Source organism: Chenopodium album, chromosome 14 (assembly GCF_948465745.1).
Source record: "Chenopodium album chromosome 14, dcCheAlbu1.1, whole genome shotgun sequence".
NCBI lineage: Eukaryota > Viridiplantae > Streptophyta > Magnoliopsida > Caryophyllales > Amaranthaceae > Chenopodium > Chenopodium album.
Genome location: NC_137847.1, coordinates 50,367,470 through 50,379,945, shown reverse-complemented (window position 1 = coordinate 50,379,945; position 12,476 = coordinate 50,367,470). Strand labels below are relative to the sequence as shown.

The 12,476-nt window shown below is 33.8% G+C and overlaps 1 protein-coding gene across 2 annotated transcripts; it reads right to left on the bottom strand.

Moving 5' to 3' along the window:
- Nucleotides 1-5,307: 5,307 nt before the first annotated feature.
- Nucleotides 5,308-11,874, bottom strand: LOC145577440 (protein TRANSPORT INHIBITOR RESPONSE 1-like). 2 transcript variants are annotated; one of them, XR_014098793.1, is made up of 5 exons: nt 10,516-11,874; nt 7,983-8,475; nt 6,450-7,220; nt 5,808-5,921; nt 5,308-5,706 (listed from the first exon to the last, which is right to left on the bottom strand). XR_014098793.1 is itself a non-coding variant. In XM_081634874.1 (4 exons), the coding sequence occupies exons 1-3, from the start codon at nt 11,010-11,012 to the stop codon at nt 6,462-6,464; spliced, it is 1,749 nt and encodes a 582-aa protein (XP_081491000.1). In that variant the 5' UTR covers nt 11,013-11,874; the 3' UTR covers nt 5,308-5,921; nt 6,450-6,461. The 2 variants fall into 2 exon arrangements, 1 of the variants encoding a protein (XP_081491000.1); XM_081634874.1 differs by having other exon boundaries at nt 5,308-5,921.
- Nucleotides 11,875-12,476: the final 602 nt, after the last annotated feature.

Below are 12,476 nucleotides of genomic sequence, written 5' to 3'. Positions count from 1 at the left end.
ACTCTTATATACTTTATCGATTGCAGTATTATGTACTTAAAAAAAAAAGGAAGGGGACAAGTAGTATGATTATTTAAACAATCACCTATGTAATATTTCCGTTTCATATTATTTGCAACGCTTAGTCCTTGTTCTTTTGAGCTTCTGGGCAGAGCAAAACAGATTTTAGCAGAGTAGTGCAGAGCAGGGCTTCCAACGCACTACAAAGCAAATTTAAGCAAAACAGAGTAGATCGAAATTCAGCAGAGTAGTACAGAGCAGAGCAAAGCAGATTTCAGCAGACAGGGCAGAGCATAATAGCTCAATAGAACAGGACCTTAGACATTTTTCATTCTTAATAAACTTCATGTCAAATCATTGTAAATAATATGAAACGGGGCTAAGTATCAACCTTATAATCTACAATTACGTGCTCCCTTCTATTCTTAAATACTTCATATATATTATCCTACGGAGTATTTTCTTACATCCATTCACCTCTCACGGAAACTAAAATTAATAATTAAGTACATCAAAATATAAAGATATTGTTAAATACCGGGCTTTAATCTCATTATCTATCTTTCTCTGCCCAAAAAAAAAAAAAAAAAAAAAAAAAAAAAATCATTATCTATAGTCAAGGATGACAAAGAATTTGAGTCACATCTATGTCATTTAACCTTTTACAAAAGAAGATAAACTATGCACTAAATTTCAACATCAAAAACACTTCAATTCATCTTAATTGCTTCTCATGTCACAAGCTAAAGTGGGACCATAAATGGAGAACGCCAAGTCAAGTGGGGCTCACAACATAGGTTTGTAAATTGTGATGTTGATGAGTTTTGTCTTCCTTCTTTTACCTTTGATGATCACGTGTTTCCTGTAGTGGGAAAAGTATGTTTGTTTACACAAGAAGAAGCAACCAATTATGAGAAGAGTGAATTGAAGGGTAGTTTTCCAATTAAATGACGATAAATTGAATTGAATAGGTTAAATATGACTTAAAATTTGTGTTTGTTGAAACCTTGAAAGTAACTCAAACTCTTATGTTTAAAGAAAGTTAATATAATGGGTGGATATATAGTGGATAGTGGATACCCCCCACACTTCACTTGTGAATTCACAGTTGATAGGAAGGTGCCTTTTATTTCATTTGTCACTTTATTTTGGGTACTTATTATGATGTGCCAAGTGTTTGTATTGTCAAATTGTGGATCATTCAGGATTATTGTCATTCATCTCATTATTGACATGTATCTATATAAGTGTGTAACGAACCTATAGTCTTAGACTCTTAGTACACTAGAAATCGTAGACTTGACAAAATTGATACTTGAAAAGGTATTCAGTAAAATTGTACCGAGTACTTGAAAATGCATGTCTTTTATTTTGCTAATTTAGATTTAATTAGATCAAGCATATATGTAGTCATTTATTTTAAAATAAGATGTATTCAACACATTATATGCAGACATTAGTAATCGTTTTTTTTTTTATTTTTTTTTATTTTTAAATAAGATGTATTCGACACATTCTATATGTGTAGACATGTATGCATTGTTGACAGGATAAGGGTGGTATGTATATAGACTAATGAAATAGCGGAGTAGATTAATAGTTTAAATTTAGTTGACAAAAAAAATATTATGCCATTTATATTATATACAAGTATACCTTTTTAATTCTTTCAAAAAAAAAAAAAAAAGAAAAAGTATACCTTTTTAATTCTTTAATTTTAAGTTCGTGTCCATACTATCTAAAAATCTTAGATTCACCATGTTAACTTAACTAAGGAAACTTTGAAAGACATTCTAATTGTAAATTTGTAACTAAGTGTTTATGTTGGAGAATATAGACGAACAATGTTTTTAAGTGTTACATACTTACATTTCTCACCTTTTGTAGGTCTAAAACTAGAATTACAGAGATAAGGGAGAGGCAGTAGCCAGATAATATAGTTGCATTTATAGTCCCTATAGTTGTGGATGTGTTGGTGCAATACGAGTCACAGTCAGGGTTCATAATATATCCTCATGGTATGTTGGAATTCTTGGAAACGACGTAATTGTGGCTCCTCATGTTCAACAATAGTATCAATATACCCTGTATTATATTATTATGTGGTACGAGTATATATTATTGGGTAATGCTACATGCATCCTTTAGGGCTGCATATAAGCATTTAATATACTTTTTGTTTTTAGGATTAAGTTGGGAATTAACGAGAATTCACGAGTAAATTGGTGTAATAAATGTTTATTTATTGTCTATTCTTTTCACTGTTAGCTTTTTATATGCAGGTATTAGGGCTGCAAATAACTTTTTCTTATATTATTATATACCTAATTTTTGTAGAGATGATTTTTAAAAATTAAGTATCACGAGTATTAGATAGTATTTAGATTGAGCCTTGTGTGTGCTCAATCATCCATAATTTTCTTTGCAAAGGTCACATGTGTTTTCTCAAATGAAAGGGAAAGAAAATTTGTGTAAGACAACAAAATAAGCACACATTTTGGAAACAAGTATGTATGGCATGAAGTTGGCTTTCATATGTCTACGAAGATTTCTAAAAATGCGTATAATACGAGTGAGGTTAGTTTTAATATGCGTTGAAAGAACTTGTGTTAAATACTAGCCTTAAGTGCGTAGCTCATGACAATTAGACCCACCCTAATTAAGGATTGTGGTGCTACACATGAGTACTTAATTAGTTGGGAAAACTATAGGGAGAATGCAATTGAATATGTAAATAGTGTTTAAGATGTGTATTAATATTTCGTGACAATCGGCTCCACCCTAATTAAGTATTGGGGTCGTACACCTTGTGTGATACAAATGATATCAAATGTTATACTGGGGTATTTGAACACGTGTTGGAAGAAAGTCTTAATCACACACCTAGACTTGAATTTCATCAAACCAATTGATAGTAAGTATAGTTGTTTATTATTTATATGTTAATCATGGCTTGATGTGAAGTAATAGAACCAATTGTTGGATCAACCCTTGTGATCAGGACTTTCCTTACTAGCACTAATTAAGGTCCTGTTCTTTTTGAGTTTATTTTCAATTCAATTCAACTTAGCTTTTTTTTTTTTTTTTTTCTTCAATTCAGTTTAACTCAATTAGCTCAAAAGAACAAGGTTTAAGTTAGTCAACTAGGCAAGTGAATCAGTTGTCGCCAACCTTTTTTTTTTTTTGTTATATCCCAACTACCAACTGTCAAGGAGTATTTGAATGCAAGATTAAATTTTAATTAAAAAATGTAGGCTAATTCTTCCGATTGTAATATTCATCTTGCGTGTGTAAGAACATATTTAAATATTTATTACGTTTGGACTTTGCAGAGTCGTAGTCCTTGTAGATGATTAAATGATTCAATCTCATCATTATCGTTATTCTTCTCTTGTTGCTTACAGATTGTCTCATTTGACTTTATACAGCGTTAACACACGTTTTTTAAACAAGTCTCCTATTTTGTATGCATAAAAAATTGACATTCTAAACGACATTGAAATGATCTTACAAGATTCGACTGAAATATATTATTTCTTACTCTTTTTTTTGGTGAAGTCCAAGGGCAAGCCCCAATTATTTCTTACTCTATAAATTAGTAAGAGTTGATGGTTTTGACCTACTAAGTTGCAATAGGACAATATTTGAGGGGCAAAAGGAGAATCAATTTTTATAGAAATCTGGCAACCGTGTAATCGTGTATATACTACTCCATCCGCTTTTAAATACTCGCTCCATTTCTTCATGCGCGGAGTTTTAAAAGAAATTGGAGAAAGTAATAATATATGGGGGTAGTGGGGTTGGTGGAAAAATAAAAAATTATAAAAAACCAAAAGTAGTGGAGAAAATTGAAGGAGGGAGAATATGGAATTAATGTTGTTGGGTCCACTTAGTGAGAGAAATTAATTAAATATTGTAAAAACTTTCTAAATAATGAAATGGAACAGGTATTTAAAAACAGCCGAAAAAAAAAAGTGAAGCAAGTATTTAAAAATAGAGGGAGTATGTACTAGAAAGCTTTATACTTAGTACGGAGTAGTTTATAAGTTGTGGGTTACAGTTACAACATATACTTGTACTATAATGCACTAAATATTGTCGTAAATTGTGACTCATTTCTCTGATGAACCAACTCATGCATTCTCTTATGTAAATTGGGGATGTCATATTTTTAAAGAGCGGAGATTTACTGTAGGTCTGTAATTAATTGTGAAGCTAGTACGATGGGCTGTTTTAGCAGTCGTAACACATTAAGCATTACATTTGCGTAGAAGAATTACTATAGGATGTCATTGCCTGGTGCTGCAACTTCGCTGTAATAAAGCGATTGTATCTTTGGTCTGTATAGACTACAGAACCTTTATAGTCATTAAGTAGTGATGTAGACAAGATTCGATGTATCAGTTAAGCGGTGGTGTAAACCACATTTGTACTTGGACCTGTTTAGAACTATAGTTGCCCATTTCATTTTTTGTTGTGTGTTTGTTCAATATAAAATTATAAAGCCCAAGGTCCCAAAAAGTTGAACTATTACTTTAGTTCCTTTATTAATTCCAAATTTCCAACCGTGTAGCATCTTAACTAAAATCATAACCTATTACAGTTTAACAACAGATATAGTTCAGCCTCGGAAGCTTAAGGCTACATTAGACTAATTTTAGTACTTACGAAACTTAGAGCTACTCCAATGGCAAGCTAATTGTCAAATTAGCTTGCCATGCCACATAAGATTTTAAGCTAATTATCATTTTAGTTCTCTTTTGCTTCAATGGCTAGCTATTAGCTAAGTAGTAGTTGTTGAATAAAAAATACATGGAAAGAGCTTAATTGGTGCAATGAGCATTTTATTTTGGCAAGTTTAATTCCCAAGCAAATTAAGTTTTCTAGCTTCAATGGTCAAGCTAGTAGTTAGGGAATTATTGAAATTGCAAGCAAGTCCCTAGTTACAACCATTGGAGTTGCTCTTAGTATGGCTGCTTAAGTACTTCGTATTTCGTAGATTATTAGAGTTGTGTTAATGCATAGCTAGCCGATCCAAGGCCATGCAACAACAGCTTTGTTGTATACGTGTGCTTGTTATGCTTTCACAGCAGACTAGATGGAGGTATATGTTGCAGTGTTGCACAAAGGTTTTAAATCTAGCACATCTGCATATGTTGTAGCCAACCAGCAGCCTAGGGATCGCTATTTTCTTTTTCTTTTTTGCCTTGATAAGGCGTTTAATGCTCATCATGTTTTAGAAATGGAATTACATTACTAAGCAAGCACATTAGCACATCTACTAAAACTTACTGCATGTTATTTAAGTGAACTCAGGGACATTCAAATAAATTTTTTACCAAATTCCAAGTACAGGAATACAACAATTACAACATCCGACAGATCCTGTTGCTAGTAAGCTCTTAGAAGCTATGAATGTACATCGTGCCATGCACGAGTGGAATACAATGATTGAAACAGGTAGAAGTAACTCTACAGGATAAGAATTATACAAAGCATATGTCGAATATGATCCATCATAATCTCCTGTTTCCCTGGTGTTGATGACTTGACGCCATCCATTGATCTCTTACAGGGTTGTAGTGAGCTCCTTCCATATACAAGCTTTGTCGCTTCACAAAGATGTGTTTCTTCAGTTATTCCAATTATTTCCAGCAATTGACAGCCGATGTTACTGGGGTAGTTTTTTGTTACAAATACAGGTACCTACATGAGTACATGGACACTTACACCTCATGCCGCACTTGACAAATACTTCAGATCAGACCAGAAATAGATTTAGACCCTTCATAATATCTGGACCAAACCTTAGATGTGAGCATCTGTGATCCTTGTCCACGAGGCAAAGCAACATAGGTTGCAGCTGTCATCATGTTTTTAGTTATCTAACTTTCTCTCCGCCACCATTCTAAAACTTCACCCTGCAACATATGTTCAAGAAAACTAATTAATTATATGCAATTGCAATCTTGACACAAGAATGTAAAGGCTCATTAGCCACAAGCAAAAGAAGTTCCAACTCCTAAAACCCTAGTGATTCATGGACCAGAGAATACAGTGTAAAATGAGCCAACAGAGTTTAGCAAGTATTAGTATTTCATCTGAACAAAAAGACGGCTTTCACTGGACTCCAGTGAGCAAATTATACCATCATATCAGCAAAATATCTATCTATAGGACCAACAAAATTAAGAATAGGCACATGGGGGGAAAAATCATACATCAACTTCATAAGAAATTTTAGGGGATTTCGGCGCTGATCGAACTTTTGGTAGATTGAAGTTGAACATTTAACAAAAAGCATCATTTTCTTAGGGATATATCAAAACTTTCATGTCACATAAACCTAAATTTATAGCTGTATATCTAGCTGGTTGTCAAAATACGACAGTAAATTCTTGCCGTAAAATAACATACTCATAATAAACAATAAAGAGACGAATACTCACCAAAGCATAGATTCAAAAAGTGAGAACAAAAGGAGGGGCATCTTTTCTGGGTCCTGCAACAGTACGATACACATAAACTTTACTAGCTTGAAAGTCGTTGTTGACATCGTCATCCATTATGACCTCAACATTCAACCTAGGCATTTCCTTCGCCAACAGCCTACAGCCATTCATTGTGACATTGCTAGCTGACATCCAAAGAGATCTCATGGATTCATACTTCTCCAACCCTGAAAGAAGAGCATTATTTCCAAAGGGACAATCCCTTATTTCAAGCCGTCTCAGCTTAGGACAGCCAGCTAGAACACATTGCATTGCCAAGTCACTACTTCCAGCAAAAGCCACAGAAAGAGTCTCCAGGTTCTTGGCATATTTGCCAATATATTCGAATGTTAAATCAGTCAATAATCCGGAGAGTGCAAGTCTTCTGAGCTTCTTACATGATTTTACCACCGAACCAAAAGCCTCATCCATAGATTCATCAGTCAAGTGGTCGGGTTCACCTGGATTCATTATGCAGAGGCGGAAATGTGTAAAGTCGGGGCAGTTTTTCACAATCGTTGCTACAGCGGCATTTGTCATCTGCCGACAAAAGTAGAGAACATAGTGGAGCTTAGGGCATCCATAAGACACCGCAACAAAACCAGATTCGGTTACCCCGTGGACTACTTCAGCATCAAATGGGTTTGCAGGGAATACCCTGAGTTCCTCAAGCAAAGGGCAGCTAGACCCAACAGCTTCCAGACCTTTATCACCAACAGTGTCCAGCACCTAAAACAAAAGGATGCAATTTTAGAACATAAGTACATGCAGCAAGATCAAAACTAGTTCAATGTCTATTTACTTTAATCAGAAAAGGCATTGAGAAAGTTTATGTAAAAGACAGACAGTAAATACTGTTTGGATGTGTAAAAGCTATCACATAATCTTTTGAAAAAATAAATTTATCTCAGAAGAGACAAAATCATAAATTATTACAGAGAGCAAGTAAGATATAGTATTATATGTCTGAATCTACAAGTTTAAACTTAACAAAGGTGCAAACTTTTACAGGATTGCAAACCTAGTCATCACTTATTACCACTAATTAATACTTGGTTCAGACTCAGATGTACACTATTAACAATAAGCCATTAAATCAAAAAAAATTATGCCACAAATGTTAAAGCTTCTTTCTAATGCCATTTTGAACTCAATAGCAAGTATAATCAACATTCAGTCACTTTTACGCAGTCATTAGTTTCATTGCACTGGTATTCAATCATCTATCAAACCAATCAAACCGCAAATGTGATCATCAATAATGAAAGACAATCCACATGACATAAGTGCATCAAAGACAAGACTTGTCACTGCTTTAGAAGAATCAAGTTCATTTAAATGTATGAATAAACCAAGCAGTGCATCCAATAAACAAAACAATGTCGAGATTATTTGAGCAAATTTATTTTGAAAGAGCAGCTGATTTGATTGTTTATCTGTGCAAGTAATAGGCATCTCGTCTCATGTTAGAAGAAGGATTTAGATGCCTACCCAAAGCCGTCGGAGATTTGGACAGTTACCAAGAAGCTGAGCAAGATCATCACATTGTAAAGGTACATCGCTCAAATTCAAAAATGTTACTCCTGAGCAAGCAGGATAGAGAATAGGCAGATAGAGTGGATTAGCTTCATATAAACCAGAGATAGTTTGAAGACTGTGATAGTTGTTAAACACGCTCTCGAGACTAGAATACTGAGCTGGCTGGAGCTCCTGTGAGAAGGCACCTGTGCCTAACTGTGTCAACCGAGGAGCATGAGTAAGCAACCTCAGTAGCTGCTCCAGGTTCACAGATCGGTTCACCTTTAAGACCTTTAAAGATTTACACCTAGCAACTAGTCTCTCAAGGGACGGAAAGCAGATTTCTGAATGAAGATTGGAGAAATTTAGAATTTCCAATGAAGTAAAGTTATCAGGAAAGCAACTCAACCAACATCCACTGCGGTCATCAATTCCATTTTCCTGAATGTCGAGCTCAACTAAGTTCCTGGCAAAAAAAAATAAAAAAAAGTTATAATTTGATTAAAATGAAGTCAAGTCCACTAGATGCCATGCTGAATTTTAGAAAGACAGCTGAAGAGTAAACACTTGAGCAGAAAATAATACACATATATATATATATATATATATATATATATATATATATATATATATATATATATATATATATATATATATATATATATATATATATATATATATATATTTTTTTTTTTTTTCTTTTTTTTAAAAAGCATGAAACTCTGAAAGCCAAACACCCTAGGCAACTAAATTTTGCAGCAATTCATCCATGGGAGTACAGGACTGTAGAGAAGTCTTGTGGCTCTAGTCGATGCCGTATACACAAATAAAGATGGAATATATAGAGCACAATGGCACTTAAATAAGGGACAACAGGCCACATATTCGGTAATGTTATCAGGACTATAACTATAAAATCCTCTAATGAGAAGCTGAAATGACTAGGTGTAAGACACTTTTCAATCAAGAATCAACAATCAAATGCTAACAAGAATAAATAGGAACATTAGGTTTCACATGTCAGGAGTTTTTCGTTTCTTCTTTCTTGTAGAGTTTATACATAATCTAGGTGAAGTGCCAAAGAGCACATAATGGAATTGGAGCTTCAAAAGAAATAAAAACCATAAAGTTCCCAGAGTTATGGTCCAAAGGAGAAGACATCATAATCATCAATGTATACTCAACTAATAAACACACAAGCTTGAGTACCACAATGTTTGCTACGGACTAAGATGGAAATTGGTCCTACTTTAATTGTAAATTTTCTCAGCATTTACACAACCTTAGAATTTGGTTTGCACTTCCATCTCAGAGGCATGTGAAGACCAACCATTGCACTACAACGTAAATAAGTTATACATTATTACTTAATAAATAGGTAGACATCAACTCGTTTAAAACATGTATTGAGATATAGCCCCAAATACAAGCTTGAAAAGGCAACTATATAAACGGCAAAATTATGAGACATCGACAATACAATGAAAGATTATTTGGGAAATCCCGACGTATGTCCAAATTATATAGGGTGTATTAATTAACCCTGCAACTTACTTTTAACCCTAATTTGATATTGCCTATGTTAGGTATGTTAAATTCTTGCTATTGGAGCACTATCAAAGATAAGATTAGCCACAAAAAGGGCACTCAAATCCCAAATCTAAACAGTGTATACATTGTCGAGCAATTGATTCATTTAATACACATTACGTAAAGTTCACCATCTTTAGTTGATCATTAGGTAGACATGAAACAAGCAAACATAAGCCACAAACAGTCACTAAGCTACAGAAGAGAATGAGGAATTTTTCAGAAGATAGCAGTACTTTCTTTTTTTTTGGGGGGGGGGGGGGGGGGGGGGGTGGGGGGGTGGAGGAGAATGAGTAAGGAAGAAAGCTAAGCCTTAATTTGATGGCCTGATAACATGTGGTTTTAATGGCTCTTGCTAACAATATTAATGAGGACAATGACATTAAAAGCGACAACTGATTATCATTAATTAAGGCAAATGTCATATCAACCAATGTAGGGAATAGAATTGAAAAGGATCCAAAACATCTTTAACTCACCAATAATGTCAGTCCGTATACATCACATTACCATTGAAAGCAAAAGATAAACACTCCATCCCTTTCCATTTGTGTACCTAATACAACGTCGTGAGACCGCGTCTGATACAAGAATTTGCGTCCAATACAAACCCGACCACGTAACAACACTACCGATATAAAATATTCTTCCAACATTTTATACATAAACAAGAATCGGGACTAAATGTACCAAAAAGATGATATCTTTCACAAATATATACTACACTAATTTGAAACCCAGATCTCTAATTTATCAATCATTTGAACCATTTACCATACAATCAATTAAGCAAAAAAATCAAACAAAACCCACAATATATCAAAACCAAATAATCCACAAATAGCATGACAATGCATAACAAAAGGGAAGTAAAAGTCATCAAAAAAATGGTAAAAAAAAAAAAAAATTTACATACTTGCAGTGAGTGGCAAGAGCAGCAAGGCCATCAGTACTGAACCCATCACAGCTAAGAAGAGAAATCCTCTTAAAATTAGGGAAAGACAAAGCCAAAAACTCCAAACTTTCATCAGTAAGACACATCCTCTTCAACATTAATTCCTCCAGAAAAGGGTAAGCTTTTGCAAAGCAAAGGAGCCATGGATGAATATCAGCTCCCCAATTTTCAGGCACCAAATTAAAATCTGAAAATCTGGGCTTTCCTTTCAAGATTACACTCTTAATTTTTGGGAATCTTCTAGCAACAATTTCAGGTGTTACAGAATAACAATTCCCAATAAAAACATGGGTTCTGCTCCACCTCTCAGCATTATACCAATCTTTGCAAACTAATGAAACTGAACTTCTGTCTTTGTGAGATTCTAACATACCCAGAACTTTTTCCAGCACTTCATCAGGGAAAGATGAGATTTTTGGGGGTAAATTTGATGGGTCTTTGCTCTTTTTTACACCCATCTATGAAATTATTGAAAACCCACAAATTTTTTTTTGAAAATAATTGGAAATTTATCACAAAATTGAATTTTTTTTAATTTTTTTGCAAATCTGATGGGGTTTTGCTTTTTTTTTTTTTCAATCCATTTCTAGACTAATTGAAAACCCAAAAAAAAAAAAATGCTTTAAAAAATGAGGGAAAAGGGAAATAAAAAACAACCCAATTGGATAAATTTCAATGAAAGAAAACCAATTGGGAGAAGGAGAGAGAAAAAGGGCTAATAATGAAAAAAGGGGAAAATGCCCAAAACCATATCAATAATCAATAGAAAATAGCAGGAAATTATAAAAGGTGATGGACCTACAATGAGGAGAGGAAGAAGCAGTAGTTGTACCTAGCGCACTAAGTGCTTTGTACTTGGGCGTTGAAAAAGAAAAAATCACAGCAAAAATGATTTATATAGAGTGCATTCACCTCAATGAGGGTATGTTAAAACTCGACTTAAATTCGAATTAGTTGGAATTTAATAGGCTCTGGATTATCGAGTAAGATACACCCCTCGACAACAAACAAAATCGGAATGGAGGTAGAAGGAGAGACATGTAGAATATTGAGGAGACAAGCAATTTTAAAAGGGGAGAGAAAAAAAGGAGAGGATGAGAATTGATTTATATAGTAGCAAAAGGAACCCAATATGAAGGTGGTGATTAATGACGTAAGAGAGAGAAAAAGAAGGTTAATGGAAGCTGAGATCTGCCATTTCAGAATCAATCTACCTGTGAATTTGGAGAAATTAAAATAAGAAAATGAAATTGGGTTAACTTTTAATTGAATCTTTGAAGCATTCCAAGAGCCCAAAAGAAACCAAAAGGAATGGGAGTGATTGTGCATTCCTCATTTTCAATCACTAATTGGCGTATAATAGCAAAAAAGTAAAAATGTGGATTTAAAATTTTTTAATTATATTTTAATGTGGGAATTATAGTTGTGTTTTAATGTGCAAGTATTACTATTAGTGGTGATTTTAGTTTATTCTAACTTTAACAAATTGTTCAAGGGCTCATTCACTCATTTTGGGGTAACACTTTAGGAGAAAGTTAATGAAAGTAGTTGCTTGATTTGCTACATGTTATTGAGACAACTAGGTAAGCAATAGTTTAAATTATGTAAACTCCGAAGTTTGAAAAAGTTTTAATACTCATTTTATATCTAAATTAATAATCTTTCTTCATGTTATTTATTACGATATTTTAAATATGACACTAGCCTGTGTTAATTGTGCCTCGTAGAATTGAGAGTTCTCTAGGCATGAGTAGTGATGGTCGCTGGTAGAATAGGAGACCCTAAATCAAGAGGGAAAAAACACATGTGCGGCGATGAACATATAAGGAAATAACATGAGTGGAGGATGGAAGTTTGAGAAAGATTTTATCTTCTTTTTTAAAAAAATAAAAATTGTAATTTATATTTGCAATCTGTAAGAC

Bases quoted from the DNA above. Each gene is read 5' to 3' on its own strand.
- LOC145577440 (XM_081634874.1), bottom strand. From the start codon at position 11,012: ATGGGTGTAAAAAAGAGCAAAGACCCATCAAATTTACCCCCAAAAATC. The intron at 8,476-10,515 runs GTATGTAAATTT...TTTTTTTGCCAG, and splicing joins GCTCTTGCCACTCACTGCAA to GAACTTAGTTGAGCTCGACA. The intron at 7,221-7,982 runs GTAGGCATCTAA...CTTTTGTTTTAG, and splicing joins CAAATCTCCGACGGCTTTGG to GTGCTGGACACTGTTGGTGA.